This window comes from Heptranchias perlo, chromosome 34, assembly GCF_035084215.1.
Source record: "Heptranchias perlo isolate sHepPer1 chromosome 34, sHepPer1.hap1, whole genome shotgun sequence".
Taxonomy (NCBI): Eukaryota; Metazoa; Chordata; class Chondrichthyes; order Hexanchiformes; family Hexanchidae; genus Heptranchias; species Heptranchias perlo.
Window position 1 is genome coordinate 4,905,312 of NC_090358.1, and position 13,104 is coordinate 4,918,415.

Below are 13,104 nucleotides of genomic sequence, written 5' to 3' on the forward strand. Positions count from 1 at the left end.
CAGTGCAGATCAGAGCCGCGCCAAAATGTCTAGACTACCACATGATCGTAGACAGCCAATGGTTAAGAGGTGCCCTCGGAGGCCCAGAGTGTTGTAAAGAGAGAGGAGAGATAGTGTGTGAGAGCGGTAGAGGCAGAGCGCAGAAAACCCACACAGTGCAGTTTAACTGTTCATGCAGGACACACCGATCGGACCCACTGAGCGTTCTGTCCAACTCACTTCTGCCTGTGTGTGTGGCGTGTGTGTGTAATTTTTGTTGTTTTGTTTTTTTTTTACAAAAAAAGCTTGGAATTATTTTTTTATATATGTATAAAGCCCAGGGCACGTTGCATTGGTGAAGTCTACAGTGTGTTTTTGCTGAGAAGAGGCGAAATTACCCAAGATCTGGCTTGCAGTTATTTTATTTGGATCTATTACAGAGGGGGGGTGTGTGTGTGGGGGGGGAAGAGGGCATTTCATTCAATGTGAAGACGTCGGCTTTTAAAAGGAAGAAAACCCCAAGAAAAGTCAAGAGGTGTTTTGTTATTTTTTAGGGGGGCGGGTGGGAGGGTGTGTGTGTGTGTGTGTGTGTTGGGGAAGTTGGAGGGGGTATTACTGACCCCCACTTGCACAGAGCGAAACCCTGTTCCTTTTAATATTTTTTTTTGTAATCTCTCTCTGCTCGTTGCTTTTGTGGATGTGACTCGCTTGTTGCAAATTGCTCTTTTTTTTTTGCATTGGTTACTGGTGCATTCTCTCCCCCCTCCCTCTCCCTCCCCTCCTGCTGCACAGTATCCTTTCTCAGCCGAATGTTGCAGATTTGTGTGCACTGTAGCTGTGATCTGATCCCGGAGCTGACCGGCTGTGCTGATGCACGGCTCTCCCCCCGGCTTGATGCGGTGTGATCTCCCTTTTTAATCCCTTCCCCTTCTTTCCCCCCCCCCCCCTCCCCTCCCCTCTCCTCTCCTCCTTCTCCTCCTCCTCCCCCCCCCCCAGAAAAAAAAAGACGAGGGGAAAAAAAAAACAAGATTGCATTATAAAGCTGCAGATTTATATCTTGCCCTCCCCCCGAGTATCGTGTTTATAACCGTCGCATGTTCAGGTCCAAACGCTCAGGCCTTGTACGGCGACTTTGGCGAAGCCGGGTAACGGGAGGAAATGGGCAGGAGGCGGACGATTGGAGCGACCCGGCCGGATCGTTAAACGAGCTCAAGTCGGTAACGCACTCGTTGCTCAAGAGGCTGAAGGAGAAACCTTTGGAACTGCTGGCCCAGGCGGTGGAGAGCAGAGGGGGGCTGCACACCGCCTGCGTCTCCATGGCCAAGAACGAGCTGAGGGTCGGCAAGCAGACACTGGCCCCTCAGGTTTTATTCTGCAGACTGTTCAGATGGCCTGATCTCAAGCATCTCTTTGAACTCAAGCGGCTCTACTCCTGCGAGGGATTCGCCAGGAACGCGGACAATGCCAGCGTTTGCTGCAACCCCTATCATTTCAGCAGGCTTTGTGGACCAGGTGAGATCTCTTTTCCCCCCCCCCCCTCCTCACAGACACCCACCCACCCATTACACACATGTACTGTTTTAATAGTAAAACCTCTTGAGGTGTGCACCACCGCTCTGCTATCTGAGAAGTTGCAGAGTTCCATTCGAGCTTGTTCTCTTTTTTTTTGAGGGGGAGGGAGGAGATTGCGGTGGTAACCTGGGTGCCTCGCTTGCACGGGGGGGATTTTTTTAAAGATTTACATTTGTTTTTCTTTCAGCCAGCGTCGCACTTTAAATTAACCAGACATTTACTTGGAGTTACAAGTAAAAGATTTCATCTGTACCCCGTTGATCTCACACAGGAACACGCTCTGCAAGTACTGTGAATGAAATTGTATTTATTTCAGCGGGTGCACATGGACCTGGCCCTAGCTAGCCCCAGGTGTCACATTTTGAAAACTATTCTGAATTTAAGATTATTATATATGGCCAAATAAGTTTAGACCAAAAAAAATGAACTTTAACTTTGTGAAATCCAGGAAAACTCTTATTATATCATAAATTCAATCTCGGGAACATGCGATTCTATGATTTGCTAGTGTCACTTTGTGAAGCCTAACTTCACAATGTACATGAGTTTGGAAACGTGTGCGTGTGATTATAAGTAGATTCGATTTCAATCATATAAATAGCAGAAATAAATGGAAATTCCTGTCGTTTAAAAGCCCCATGAGAGTTGCATATTTCAGTCATTCATATAAAGTAGATGTGCATTTCAAGTCATTTGTAAGTTGGATGTCTGTTTCAGTCATTCACAAGGTACCTCCTGTTTCAACAACTGCAGCACAGACAGGTAATGGCAGGGCTTTTAGAACAGGTGAAACTTGACGTCCTTAGCCTAGATCACAGTTTTTTTGGGCGAGGAATGAAAGACACTATACACACGCGGGACAAAATCCAAAATCTAATCACTCTTAGTGATTAAGTGAAACGAGGGTGGTGGTCCCAATAACCTTTGTGATTTTTTTTTGTTTGAGCAAGCGACACTGGTACAACTCGAGATCTGAAACCATGAAACTGTCAACATCATGTCTTAATAAATAAATGTAAAAAAAAATGTCCCAACAGACTGGATCTGGTGGGCTACCTAATTTAATGTGTGTCAACACCACGAAAGGACGAGGCGTTCGGTTTGTAGTAGTTTGACGTGGCTTGGTTAGTGGTCACCAGAGGTTTTGGTTAATATCGAGTTTTAAACCTTTTTTTATGTAACGTTTGTTAAATATATCAAAAGCCAATTTTGTTCTAGTTGCGGTTACTTCTATTGGCCTTTGTATCTAATTACTTGGATGAAACTTAATCTCAGTAGAAAATGATGGGTTTAGATTTGCCAAAAATCGAGTTTAGAATTTAATTCACTGGTCGTTTTATTGTTTAGGTAAACGTTTTACAGAGGGAATTCTGGATTTCCCTCCCTTTTGTAATCATCGGTTCATTTGCACACACCACACACACATCAATAATTGGGATTAACACTCAGGTGCTGTCAGTGAATTTGCAAATCTCGAGGACACATGCGAAGGGTCTGAGAAATTGATTCACACGTACTAGCTAACCTGAGTATTGCTCTTTTAAAACTGCACCTTCACTTAATCGCCAGCGGTGAGACTCCAAACTTGACAGAAACCCGTGCTTTTTTTTTTGGGGGGGGGGGGGGTGGGGGCTGAAGAGAGAGAACACCCATTCATGCATTAATAAATAACATAAGCGTCACTCATATTGCTACAGAGCAACTTAAACTTTGGAAGACTTGTTGACTTGGGTAGGAATATAATAATGCATACTGGGGCAGCTCAAATACACTTAGTGGGAATTATTCATTCATTTTTAAAAAATGAATGCTGTATTAATAAACGTTGTTGGAGGCCTGATAAAAAGGGGCCACTGTCTCTTTAAAAAAAAAACCCAGCCTTGTCTCAAGTCCTGTTGCATTTTGCAAATAGTTGAGGATCACTGATGCGTGACGTGATAAGGTTTTTTTTGATGCCACTGATGCAGACTGTGTGGCTTTAGCCTGGATTGTGTTTTGTTTGTTAAAACTAATGTTTAAAATGTTGCCACTTTATAGCTGCATTCCCCCCATCTCCTCCCCAAGTGTTTTTTTGGATAGAAAGCGGCTTTAATTTGACCATTTGGACCGCAGCTGCCTGCATGTTTGAAATGTTTCACCAGAGATATACTGAAACGTCTTGTTGATTTCCTTCAGTCTCGGAAGAGTTGGCGAGTTAATTTCACCCCCTCGCGCCCTTTTCTAATTTCCATCGTGCAGCAGCGAGAAACTCTCTCCTTTTATCAGCAACTCCGGGCTGTTGCAATACGGCAGCAATCTCTCGGTTTTTTTTTCTTAACAAAAAATTAAAAAGTCCTCTTAATTCTACTGGACCAGAACCCAGCGAATGTGATTTAAATCTAAAGTTTTTTTTCTCTCTTCCCTCTCCCCTCTGGTGGGTGGGGGCAGAGGTCTGGCATTATCCCTTTGAAATGAGATCGATTTCAACTCGTGTTTTTTTCCTCCTTTTTCCTAAGAAGTTCCAAAGCTATTTAGGTGAAGGAGTGGCAATAATATGCAGTTTGCATATGCCTGGCGCCAGCCTGGCTCCCCGTTCATCTGACGACTGAATATCCAGGCAATTACTGCAAGCTCATTCTCCCTACACTTAAACCTTTACCAAGACAGAGAAAGGATTTTTTTTCTCTCTCTCTCTTTCCTTCTCCACTTTTTCTTTCTGTTAACTCCCATGTCCTCATTTTCAGATTCTCCGCCACCTCCTTACTCCAGGTTCTCTCCAAATGATGAGGAAAAGCCACTGGGTGAGTTTTTTTTTCTTTAAAAAAAATATAGCTATAAAATTACAACTTTTTAAAAAGTTGCTATTAGTTTGGGGGGAAAGTGCCTAGTTTAACAATAAACACACACACCACAGCAGTAATGTGCCAGTAATTCAGTGAAAGCTCCTTTTTGTGCTAGACACAAAGTATTCTCTGACTAAACATTTTTAAGTGTCTTATTTAAAGTTAGGAATTTGTCATTACATGTTACCACAGGGCACCTGGCATCTGTGGAACTGTACCCCCCGGCAAGAGCCAGTGCCTTCGGGGTGGGGAAAACAGTTCCAAAGAATTTTTTTTTTGGAACTAACTGTGTTAAAACAAGCGTTTTGTTGTTGCAGCAATAAACTGGCTTGGAAGAATTTTAATTGTAATTAAATACAGCAACTGCACATTGCCCAGTTCAGCTGGGCATTACCCCACCGAAAGGAAACCTGTAGCTTTGAGGAGAGCTTGTGAATTCTGCTGATATTTTACATGGTGGCATGCCAAGCACTGTGAAGCTTCAGTGAGTCGGGCTGTGGTTGGGAGTGTGTGGTGCTGGGGTTGCAAAGGATCAGTCAGCAAGCTGTAGTTTGGCCTGGGTTAAACCCATCCACTGTTTCATAATGTAATCATTACACAATTTATATGGCATTTTAAAAACTCAATTGTGCAAAAACTTTTGATTAAAATTTACTAAAAAAATAACTGCACTTGGAGGAGAGCAATGTGCTGAGTGTGGGTCATGATGTGGAGTGTGGGGGCATTTCCCCCCCAATATATTCTGCATCCAATCAGATTGCATTGAGGAAGACCAAGAATTTGCTTGTTGAGAGCTGGATCTCTCTGCCAGTGTAGCTTTTGATAGCCTGAATAATGGGAGTTTTGTGGATTTTCCTGCAGTTCCTCATTTTTAACTTCTCTCTAAAACTTGCAAACCTTACTTGTGGGCTTGTGCCAAACGTGTACGTATAGTACACGTTTGGCACAACGCCTCGCTTCCCTGTGTAACCGTAGCATGCTTGAGGAATAGAGTGATGTGGGGGAGTTCTGGTTTCCATTGTAGTAGAGCTGCCCTATAGAATGGTGTGTGGGATTCACCCTGTACAGTGATCTCGATAATTCAGTTCCCAATTCCCATTACCTTAAAATCTAATATGTTCTTTTCTACCATCCATCAGAATGCACAGTGTCCTACACTGAAACGGAAGCCACCAATTCCCCAAACATCACACCTGGAGACTTCTCAGGTAAGCTTGTTGAATTTCTTTCAAATGCCAATGTGTTGTGGAGAGAGTGAGATTGTTAAACTGGGTGCGTATTGAGAGGCCCGCATTGTTTCGGAATAACAGGCACAACAGTAATCATGGTGGACTTTAGATATTTCCAACTTTTTTAAGTGCTTATTGATAATAAAGTGTTCTGAAAATATTCAAGGAGATTTCATATGACGGCAGGTACATTATGGGATGATGTGCTGTGAACTGCCTCGTGTTATCCTGTGCTGATGTTACGTGGAATCACTTTGGATCGTTTTGAAATTGTGTTGTTGTGTACTTGGTGCGTTTCCCACTTGGTCTTTTTGTTTTAAAAGCTGGCATTATCAGGGCTGCTTGTAAATTTTGTGGAATGGCAAGTCTGGCCATGCATCGATCCAACATGTTGGAGGTGCTGCCATAGCTCAGGTTTCCTGTGACAGCAGCTGGCATTTTTTTTTCTGGATAAAGTTTGACTTTTTGAGGGGAGAGGGGGTGACAGAGAGAGAGAGAGAAAAAGCATGTGATGCCCTCTGGGGGAAAAATGACAGTGGAAATGGCGGGCAGAGTGGCTGACTTGCTGTAAAGAAGTCTCAATTTTGTCAAGTTGCTACTAAGGGAACGAAAGTCTTTCTTGGAATATAATTCAAGTAAGGAAGGGGATTCTTCCTGTCACAAGTCCTGTGCGAGGACAGAGAAGGTTTCTGTTTTACGTTCACCACCCTTTCACTAAAATAATCGCTGGAGGAGGGGGTCGAATCAGATGCGTTTATGCTGTGACCCTCTCTCTAATCTCCCAGAAGGCTATGGGAGAGACCAAATCTGACCACACGCCCCCAGACTGCAATAGCAGGCGGGAGAGGTCGGCATAAATGGTCTCTCCAGGACCAGCGGTTTCGGAGGGACAAGGTATGACAATGATCAGATGGATAGGAGGAAGTTCACTCCTTGAGTGAATAAATTAGGTGTCAAATATGAATAGAAAATCATATTAAAATCGTCATTAGTGAGATGGCAAGTGCTAACTGTGATATTTAGTTACGCTGAATTTGCTAATAATATTTAGAAATAATATTTTTTTTGTGGGGGAGGGCGGGAGGGGCTATGAAGTATTTCTTTATAAATGTAATTACCTGGTCCCCATTGGTTGAGTTGGTAAAAGGTGGTGTGGCATTGAATCATAAAGACTAAGGTCCCAGGTTCAATCCCCAGTCTGTGCTGAGTTTGCTGATCAGAGCGAGAGGAGCAGTGCCCCTGGGCTAAGTTTGGCGGGATTAAAAATACAACCAGGGCTCCTGCCCCCGATCGCTGTTTAGTGACTGCTGCTGGAAAGTGTGTGCGCACGTGGCTGGGTGTCGGGTCAGCGCTGCGCTTGGCTGTGATGCTACTCCGTGCTTGAATAGCCTCCTGATAAGCTCCGTACCTGAAGAACGGCCACTTGGCGGAGCTACTAAAAGACGACCAATGCCATCGGACCCGTATGAGTTGGCACCGTGAGAAAGGTTGGCACGGTTACCTGTGGTGCTACAGGGTAGCGTAAATGTAGTCGGGTTGAATGGGTGCTTCGCTTAGTTTCACCATTACAACAACTTTAATTTAGGTAGCACCTTTAACGTAGTAAAACGTCCCTAGGCTCTTCACAGGAGCGTAATTTGACACTGAGCTATTGGGACAGGTGACCAAAAGCTTGCCCAAAGAGGTAACTTTTAAGTAGGGTCTTAAAGGAGGTGAGAGAGGCCGAGTGGTGGAAAGGTTTAGGGAGGGAATTCCAGCGCTTGGGGGCATAGGCAGCTGAAAGCACAGCCACCAGTGGCGGGGCGAAGGAAATTGTAGATGCCCAGGGAGGTCTTGCCATGGTAATGGCGCTGCCATCCCTGGTTGTGTGTTTGTAGACCAGAGTCAGCTCTGTGAGAAACATCCATCTTGCTAGGTTGTATTTTCCTATTTTTGGCACTCGATATGTGGTTAATCTGGAGACTTTGGCTCCTTGATAAATGAACTGTGCATCTTAACTGTGGTTGACGAATTCTTTATAATGCCTTGAAATGTAAATGAGGGGATTATCGGGAGTTCTTGCAAAGCCCAGCAGAGGTGCGAGGCTCTCTGTTACGACAGGAATGTGTGGAGAGGAAAACGACATTTAAAATTCACTCTGCACAACTGTATGAAGACATCCTCCTCCCAGCCCCTATCGAAGCCAGTCACTCTCAGGATGTGTGCCTCCAGCCTGGCACAGGGGGCTGTGAGTGATCCGGAAAGATGGCACTCTTTTTCCCATATAAATTAATTATTAATAGCTGGCTATGTGCCAGACAATCTTGCTTCAGCAAAATAGCACCACATTTGCAAAACATTTCCCCACTTAACTACTCGTGCTGCGGTATAGGAGCAAGTGGACTGCAATACTTTGACCAGATGTCCACACTCAACACATGGGCCTGGAACAGGCAGCGTTGGCAGGCAATTTGACTATGAGAGCTTCACTGCCAAATCCAATCCTGTCCTCATTCAGGCAGGGAGTAATCAGGAGCGGTAACTCTGGCTGATTTCCCTCCTTCCCTCTCCCTGCTTTCTACTTCAGAACCCTGAGGCCAATCCTAAAACCCTAACTACTGGCCTTACTGAGATCAACCGGGGATCATATCTGGCACCCTAACCTTGTGTTAAATGGAATGGTGCCGTTATTCCTGAGCCCAGTCAGTGGGGGGCGGGGGTTTGTGTTTACTATATTGACACTAAACAGAACATTCTGATCGGCTCCTCCCCCATAGATCATTGGGAACTGCATCACCTGGCATGGTACTGAGCCACACGAACAGGAGGCTTCCAGGCTCTGTACCGACATAGACGTTGGCTGCTGCAGTTGTCCTCGGCACCCCTGGGCTTGGAGGAAGGAAGTGGTTCCAATTTCAAGTGGTGTCACCTCCAGCCCCACAACCTTCCGAGATCTCCGCGCTCCTCCAATTCTGCCTCCTGTCTGTCCCTGACTTCCTTCGCCCCACCATTGGCCTTCAGCTGCCTAGGCCCCAAGCTCTGGAATTCCCCCCCTAAACCTCTCCGCCTCTCTACCTCTCTCTCCTCCTTTTAAGACGCTCCTTAAAACCTACCCCTTTTGACCAAGCTTTTGGTCACCTGTCCTAATATCTCCTTATGTGGCTCGGTGTCAAGTTTTGTCTGCTAATCGCTCCAGTGAAAGACCTTGGGATGTTTTTACGATGATAAAAGCACTATACAGATGCCAGTTGTTGTTGCTGGAAAGTGTGCGCGCGCATCTGGTGAAGCCGGGAACAGGGTTCTGTTGTGATACCTTATGTGGGCAAATACCCTGCCCACACTCTGTGTCTAGATTCGCACGTGGGCGAGAGGGTCGTTGAGGCCCTTCGAACCCTACCCCAACCTGGGTCAACACCCTCGGGAGAGGAGGTGGAGGTGGAGGGAGGGGGGAAATCGACATTTTGTGAAAGACTGATCAGAAGCTAAGATTCCCAAACCCAAAGAGCATTTTTATTTCATTAACTATATACAGATGTAACCACGCTTTTTAAAAAAAAAATAGTAAAGGACCATGGCAGTGAATTTCAATATTGGGTTAGGAGTCAGCCAATTCAACAAATACTAATAAAATATCTGTTTGGCTAACACTTTCCTTGATCTTTTAGCCAAGTTTAGTAATGAATGTTTGCAGAGAGAGAGAGAGAGAGCGCGCGACGCACAGAAAGAAAGTTAAAATGCTGTCAGTGCTGGTTGTAACTTTAATCACTTTCTATTTGCAATTATATTACAGCTGAACAGCATTTAATTTGTTTTCTTTTGGTCCTTTGAGCTCAAGTCAAGTTTTTTCTGTTTTTAGTCTGTCCAGGTCATGAAGAATTTATTACATTTTTCAGTCCGGGAAATAGTATGTGACTGTTATATGTTATGATCTTAAAGGAGAAAATTGGTGAGGTTTTCCGTAATGGAAATGAGTTTAACTAGAACAATATAAAGATAAAATGGAGTACGGTCTCCATGAAATTGGATACTTTGTCTCCCAACTGTGCAAGTTCAGATACTGAGACACCTAATAGCAGACTGTCGCACTGGGTGATTAATGCACTCTCAATGGACAAACTTCTAGTTAAGAGGCTGGGGAGTTTTTTTCAGTTTTCAAACTGACCCATACTGTGCATTAACCCGGGGGGCTCATATTAACCCTTTGTGTGAGGCTGGTAATAGCTTGTGCACTCTTGTAAAACACAAGCTGGAGCGATGAGTAATAAAGGCGCCCCCCCTCTTTTTCTCCCCTCTGCTCTCAAGACTTGAGCTGATTAGTGTGTTTCTTTGCCTTTTCTGAAGCGCACTAAATTAGCAGAGGCGAGGTTATCTCCTGACATCTGCGTACATGCAGACTTTTTGTTTTAGGACCATTGTTAATTTGGAATCCTCTGGTTCTTCAAGTAGTTGGGATTGTGTGTGGGGGGGTGATGTTTGCGAGCTATAGTCAAGATTTTAGAAACAGAGTTTTTTTTATATCACTCGAGTATGAGAGGGGAATAAAACTCTCGCTGTTGGGTTTGTTTCTGCAACGTCCAAAAACAAAGAGAACTTTTTACAATATTGAACTTCCACAGAAAGGAAAGTCTAGAGTGGGTATCTCTTGATCCAAGTATTTCTCCATTAAATATAGAAATATATTGATATTTGTTCACATGTTTCACTGTTTTTAAAAGAAACCCAGCCAAGTTTCTTGCCCCCCCCCTCACCGTGGAGACTCTCCCATCCCAGCTGCCCTCATTGCCGGGTCGCTCAGTGATGTCGCCTGAGACCTGACACAGCATCGATTGCAGTGGGGCAGGGAGGAGCAAGAGACTGTGGTTCGTTTGGAAACTGCAATTTCGGAGATGCCTGAAACTCAGTAAGTTTCTCTCATTCCCCTCCCCTGATGCAATTGTACATCAGCCAGAGTTAGCATGAGTGCTGGCATCTCCTGGTACCTCACCCTAGTGGCCACTCTTGCAAGTTTGGACAGTGAGTGTTACATAGGATCTACAGCACATACAAAGGCCATTCAGTCCAACTGGTCTGTGCCAGTGTTGATATTCCACCCAAGTCTCCTCAAACTCTAATTACCTCTTCCCCCCCCCCTCCCCTGGATCCCTCCATTCCCTTTCCTCTCTTAAGCATCAAACCTTCACTTAAATACATCAATGCTTCAGCCACTCTATATGGCAGTGAGTTCCATATACTCACCACTCTCTGGCTGTTAGTGACTATCTTATATTTATGCCTCCTTGTTCTGGACTCAACCACAAGTGGAAACAGTTTCTCCAGATCCACCCTACCAAACTCCCACCTCATTTTAAAGACCTGTCAGGTTTCTTCTCCGTCTTCTCTTTCCCGGTAAGGAGCTCAGCCTTTGCTGGTAATTTAAATGGGCTTTCGCTGCCTTTGGGCCGGCTGAGGGCGGGAGGTTCACAATTTGCCACGGGATGTGTGACTGTCCAGCTGAAGAACTGAACGGCTTTCTGGGTCGTGGGTAACAGAAGAAAGACTTTTTTCCCTCCTGGTGCAATCCCTCATCGTTTTCTTCACTGCTTTCTTCTTGCACCCGATCTGTATCCTGTTCGCAGCCCTCCCCCGCCCTTCTCACAGCTCCTTCTAAGTCCAAATAGATGCATTTATAGATTTCTATTTTTTTCCCCCTAAGAGTTTATTTCCTCAATTTAAAGGTTACGTTCGTGTTTCTGGTAAGTGATAGAATTGGGACAAGTTTAGGACCATTTCTACTCGCCAAATGACCAGCGAATTGCGTCCAAATCCCTCCTCAATCTTCCCCCCCGCCCCCCCCCCCCCCCTTTCTTGAAGGTTCTGACTCCACTTGGAGGTACTATTCAAGCAGAACGTCCCAAATGCACTCCGTTCTTGGCCTGTATAGTTCAGCCCTGCCCGCCTTATTCACGTGGCCATTCTCCATGCGTGAGGCTTGATGGTCAAGTGTCATTCAGCTATTCAACCACTGCAGGTATCACAGCTGAGTTTGATCCTGACTGGGCAATGGAACAGTGCAGTGGAGTTGAGGTACAGATCAGCCATGATCTAACTGAATGGCTGAGCGGGCTCGAGGGGCTGAATGGCCTCCTCCTGTACCTGTGTTCCCTACACCCAGGTGCACTTTCTAGCAGGAGTCATTGAATAGTGAACCCTGGCTATATCACCAAGTCTACAGCACAGAAATAGGCTATTTGGCCCAATGCTGGTGTTTATGCTCCACACCAGCCTCCTCCCTCCCTACTTCATTTAACCCCATCAGTATATCCTTCTATTCCTTTCTCCCTCTTGTGTTTATCCAGCTTCCTCTTTAATGCATCCATGTTATTCGCCTCAACTACTCCTTGTGGTAGCGAGTTCCACATTCTAACCACTCTTTGGGTAAAGAAGTTTCTGCTGAATTCCCTATTGGATTTATTAGTGACTATCTTATATATTTATATATATATATATATATGACCTCTAGTTTTAGACTCCCCCACAAGTGGAAACACCTTCTCTACATCTACGCTATCAAACCCATTCATTATCTTAAAGACCTCTATCAGGTCACCCCTTAGCATTCTCATTTCCAGAGAAAAGAGTCCCAACCTGTTCAACTTTTCCTGATAAGTATATCCTCTCAGTTCTGGTATCATCCTTGTGAATCTTTTTTGCACCTTCCCAAATGCCTCTATATCCTTTTTATAATATGGGGACCAGAACTATGCACAGTCCTCCAAGTGTGGTCTAACCAAGGTTCTGTACAAGTTTAAGATAACTTCTCTGGTTGATTTTTATTCTTCTTTGCTATCCATGGGATGCTGGGGCCAGCCTTTATCTTACAAGTTTCACAATCTAACCAGGAAAATCCCAAATCATTTGTGTGGACTCCTGATGCTGTCCGTTGCCCGATCTGAAGCTACGTGGTTGGGAGGTTTACGTATAACATCAGGAATCAGAAATGGCACCGATTAATTTGGGATCGTCCCAGAAGACCTGAGGTACACGAATGTACTACCACCCAGGCAGAGATCAATGGCAGAGATCAATTGCCCCAGCCTGAAAGCTCCCTTCTGTACTGTTCAATCTCACACACATTTACCAACTGAGCCCCCAGGGGGCCCAAACATGTGACTTCGAAAACCTTTTCCCAGCACAGACTGCTGTGGCTGAATGACCTCGTCACCCTTGACATTTAGAATCTGATTAGGGATAGGGCAGGCTGGGCCTTGGGGTTAGGCTTTTCATTGGGCAAGGCCTCAATACGATTAAACACAATGACATTAACTTAATTTTGAAAGATATTTTTGCTGTATTTTTTTTCTCCCAAAAGTAATTATTACTTTTTTAATAATTGTTTACAATTTCAGGCAAAAACTGTTGCAAATTCGTTTTTTTTCTGAAACCAAAATTAACGTCCAATTGCAGAAGCATTAGAGGGAGCAGTAAAGGTATGTCCCGTGGAGTCTGTGCATATGAAGAGGCTTTTTCACCTCTTGTCTATTGTA

The 13,104-nt window shown here is 44.7% G+C and overlaps 1 protein-coding gene across 1 annotated transcript in view; it reads left to right on the top strand.

The window, feature by feature from the left end:
• The first annotated feature begins 551 nt into the window (after positions 1-551).
• smad6b (SMAD family member 6b) overlaps positions 552-13,104 on the top strand; it is a 65,616-nt gene continuing 53,063 nt past the window's right edge. Inside the window, exons 1-3 of the mRNA XM_067971332.1 lie at positions 552-1,491; positions 4,275-4,331; positions 5,513-5,581. Of these exons, the coding sequence (XP_067827433.1) occupies positions 1,074-1,491; positions 4,275-4,331; positions 5,513-5,581 (544 nt within the window). The 5' untranslated portion in view covers positions 552-1,073. The remainder of the gene's footprint in view (positions 1,492-4,274; positions 4,332-5,512; positions 5,582-13,104) is intronic.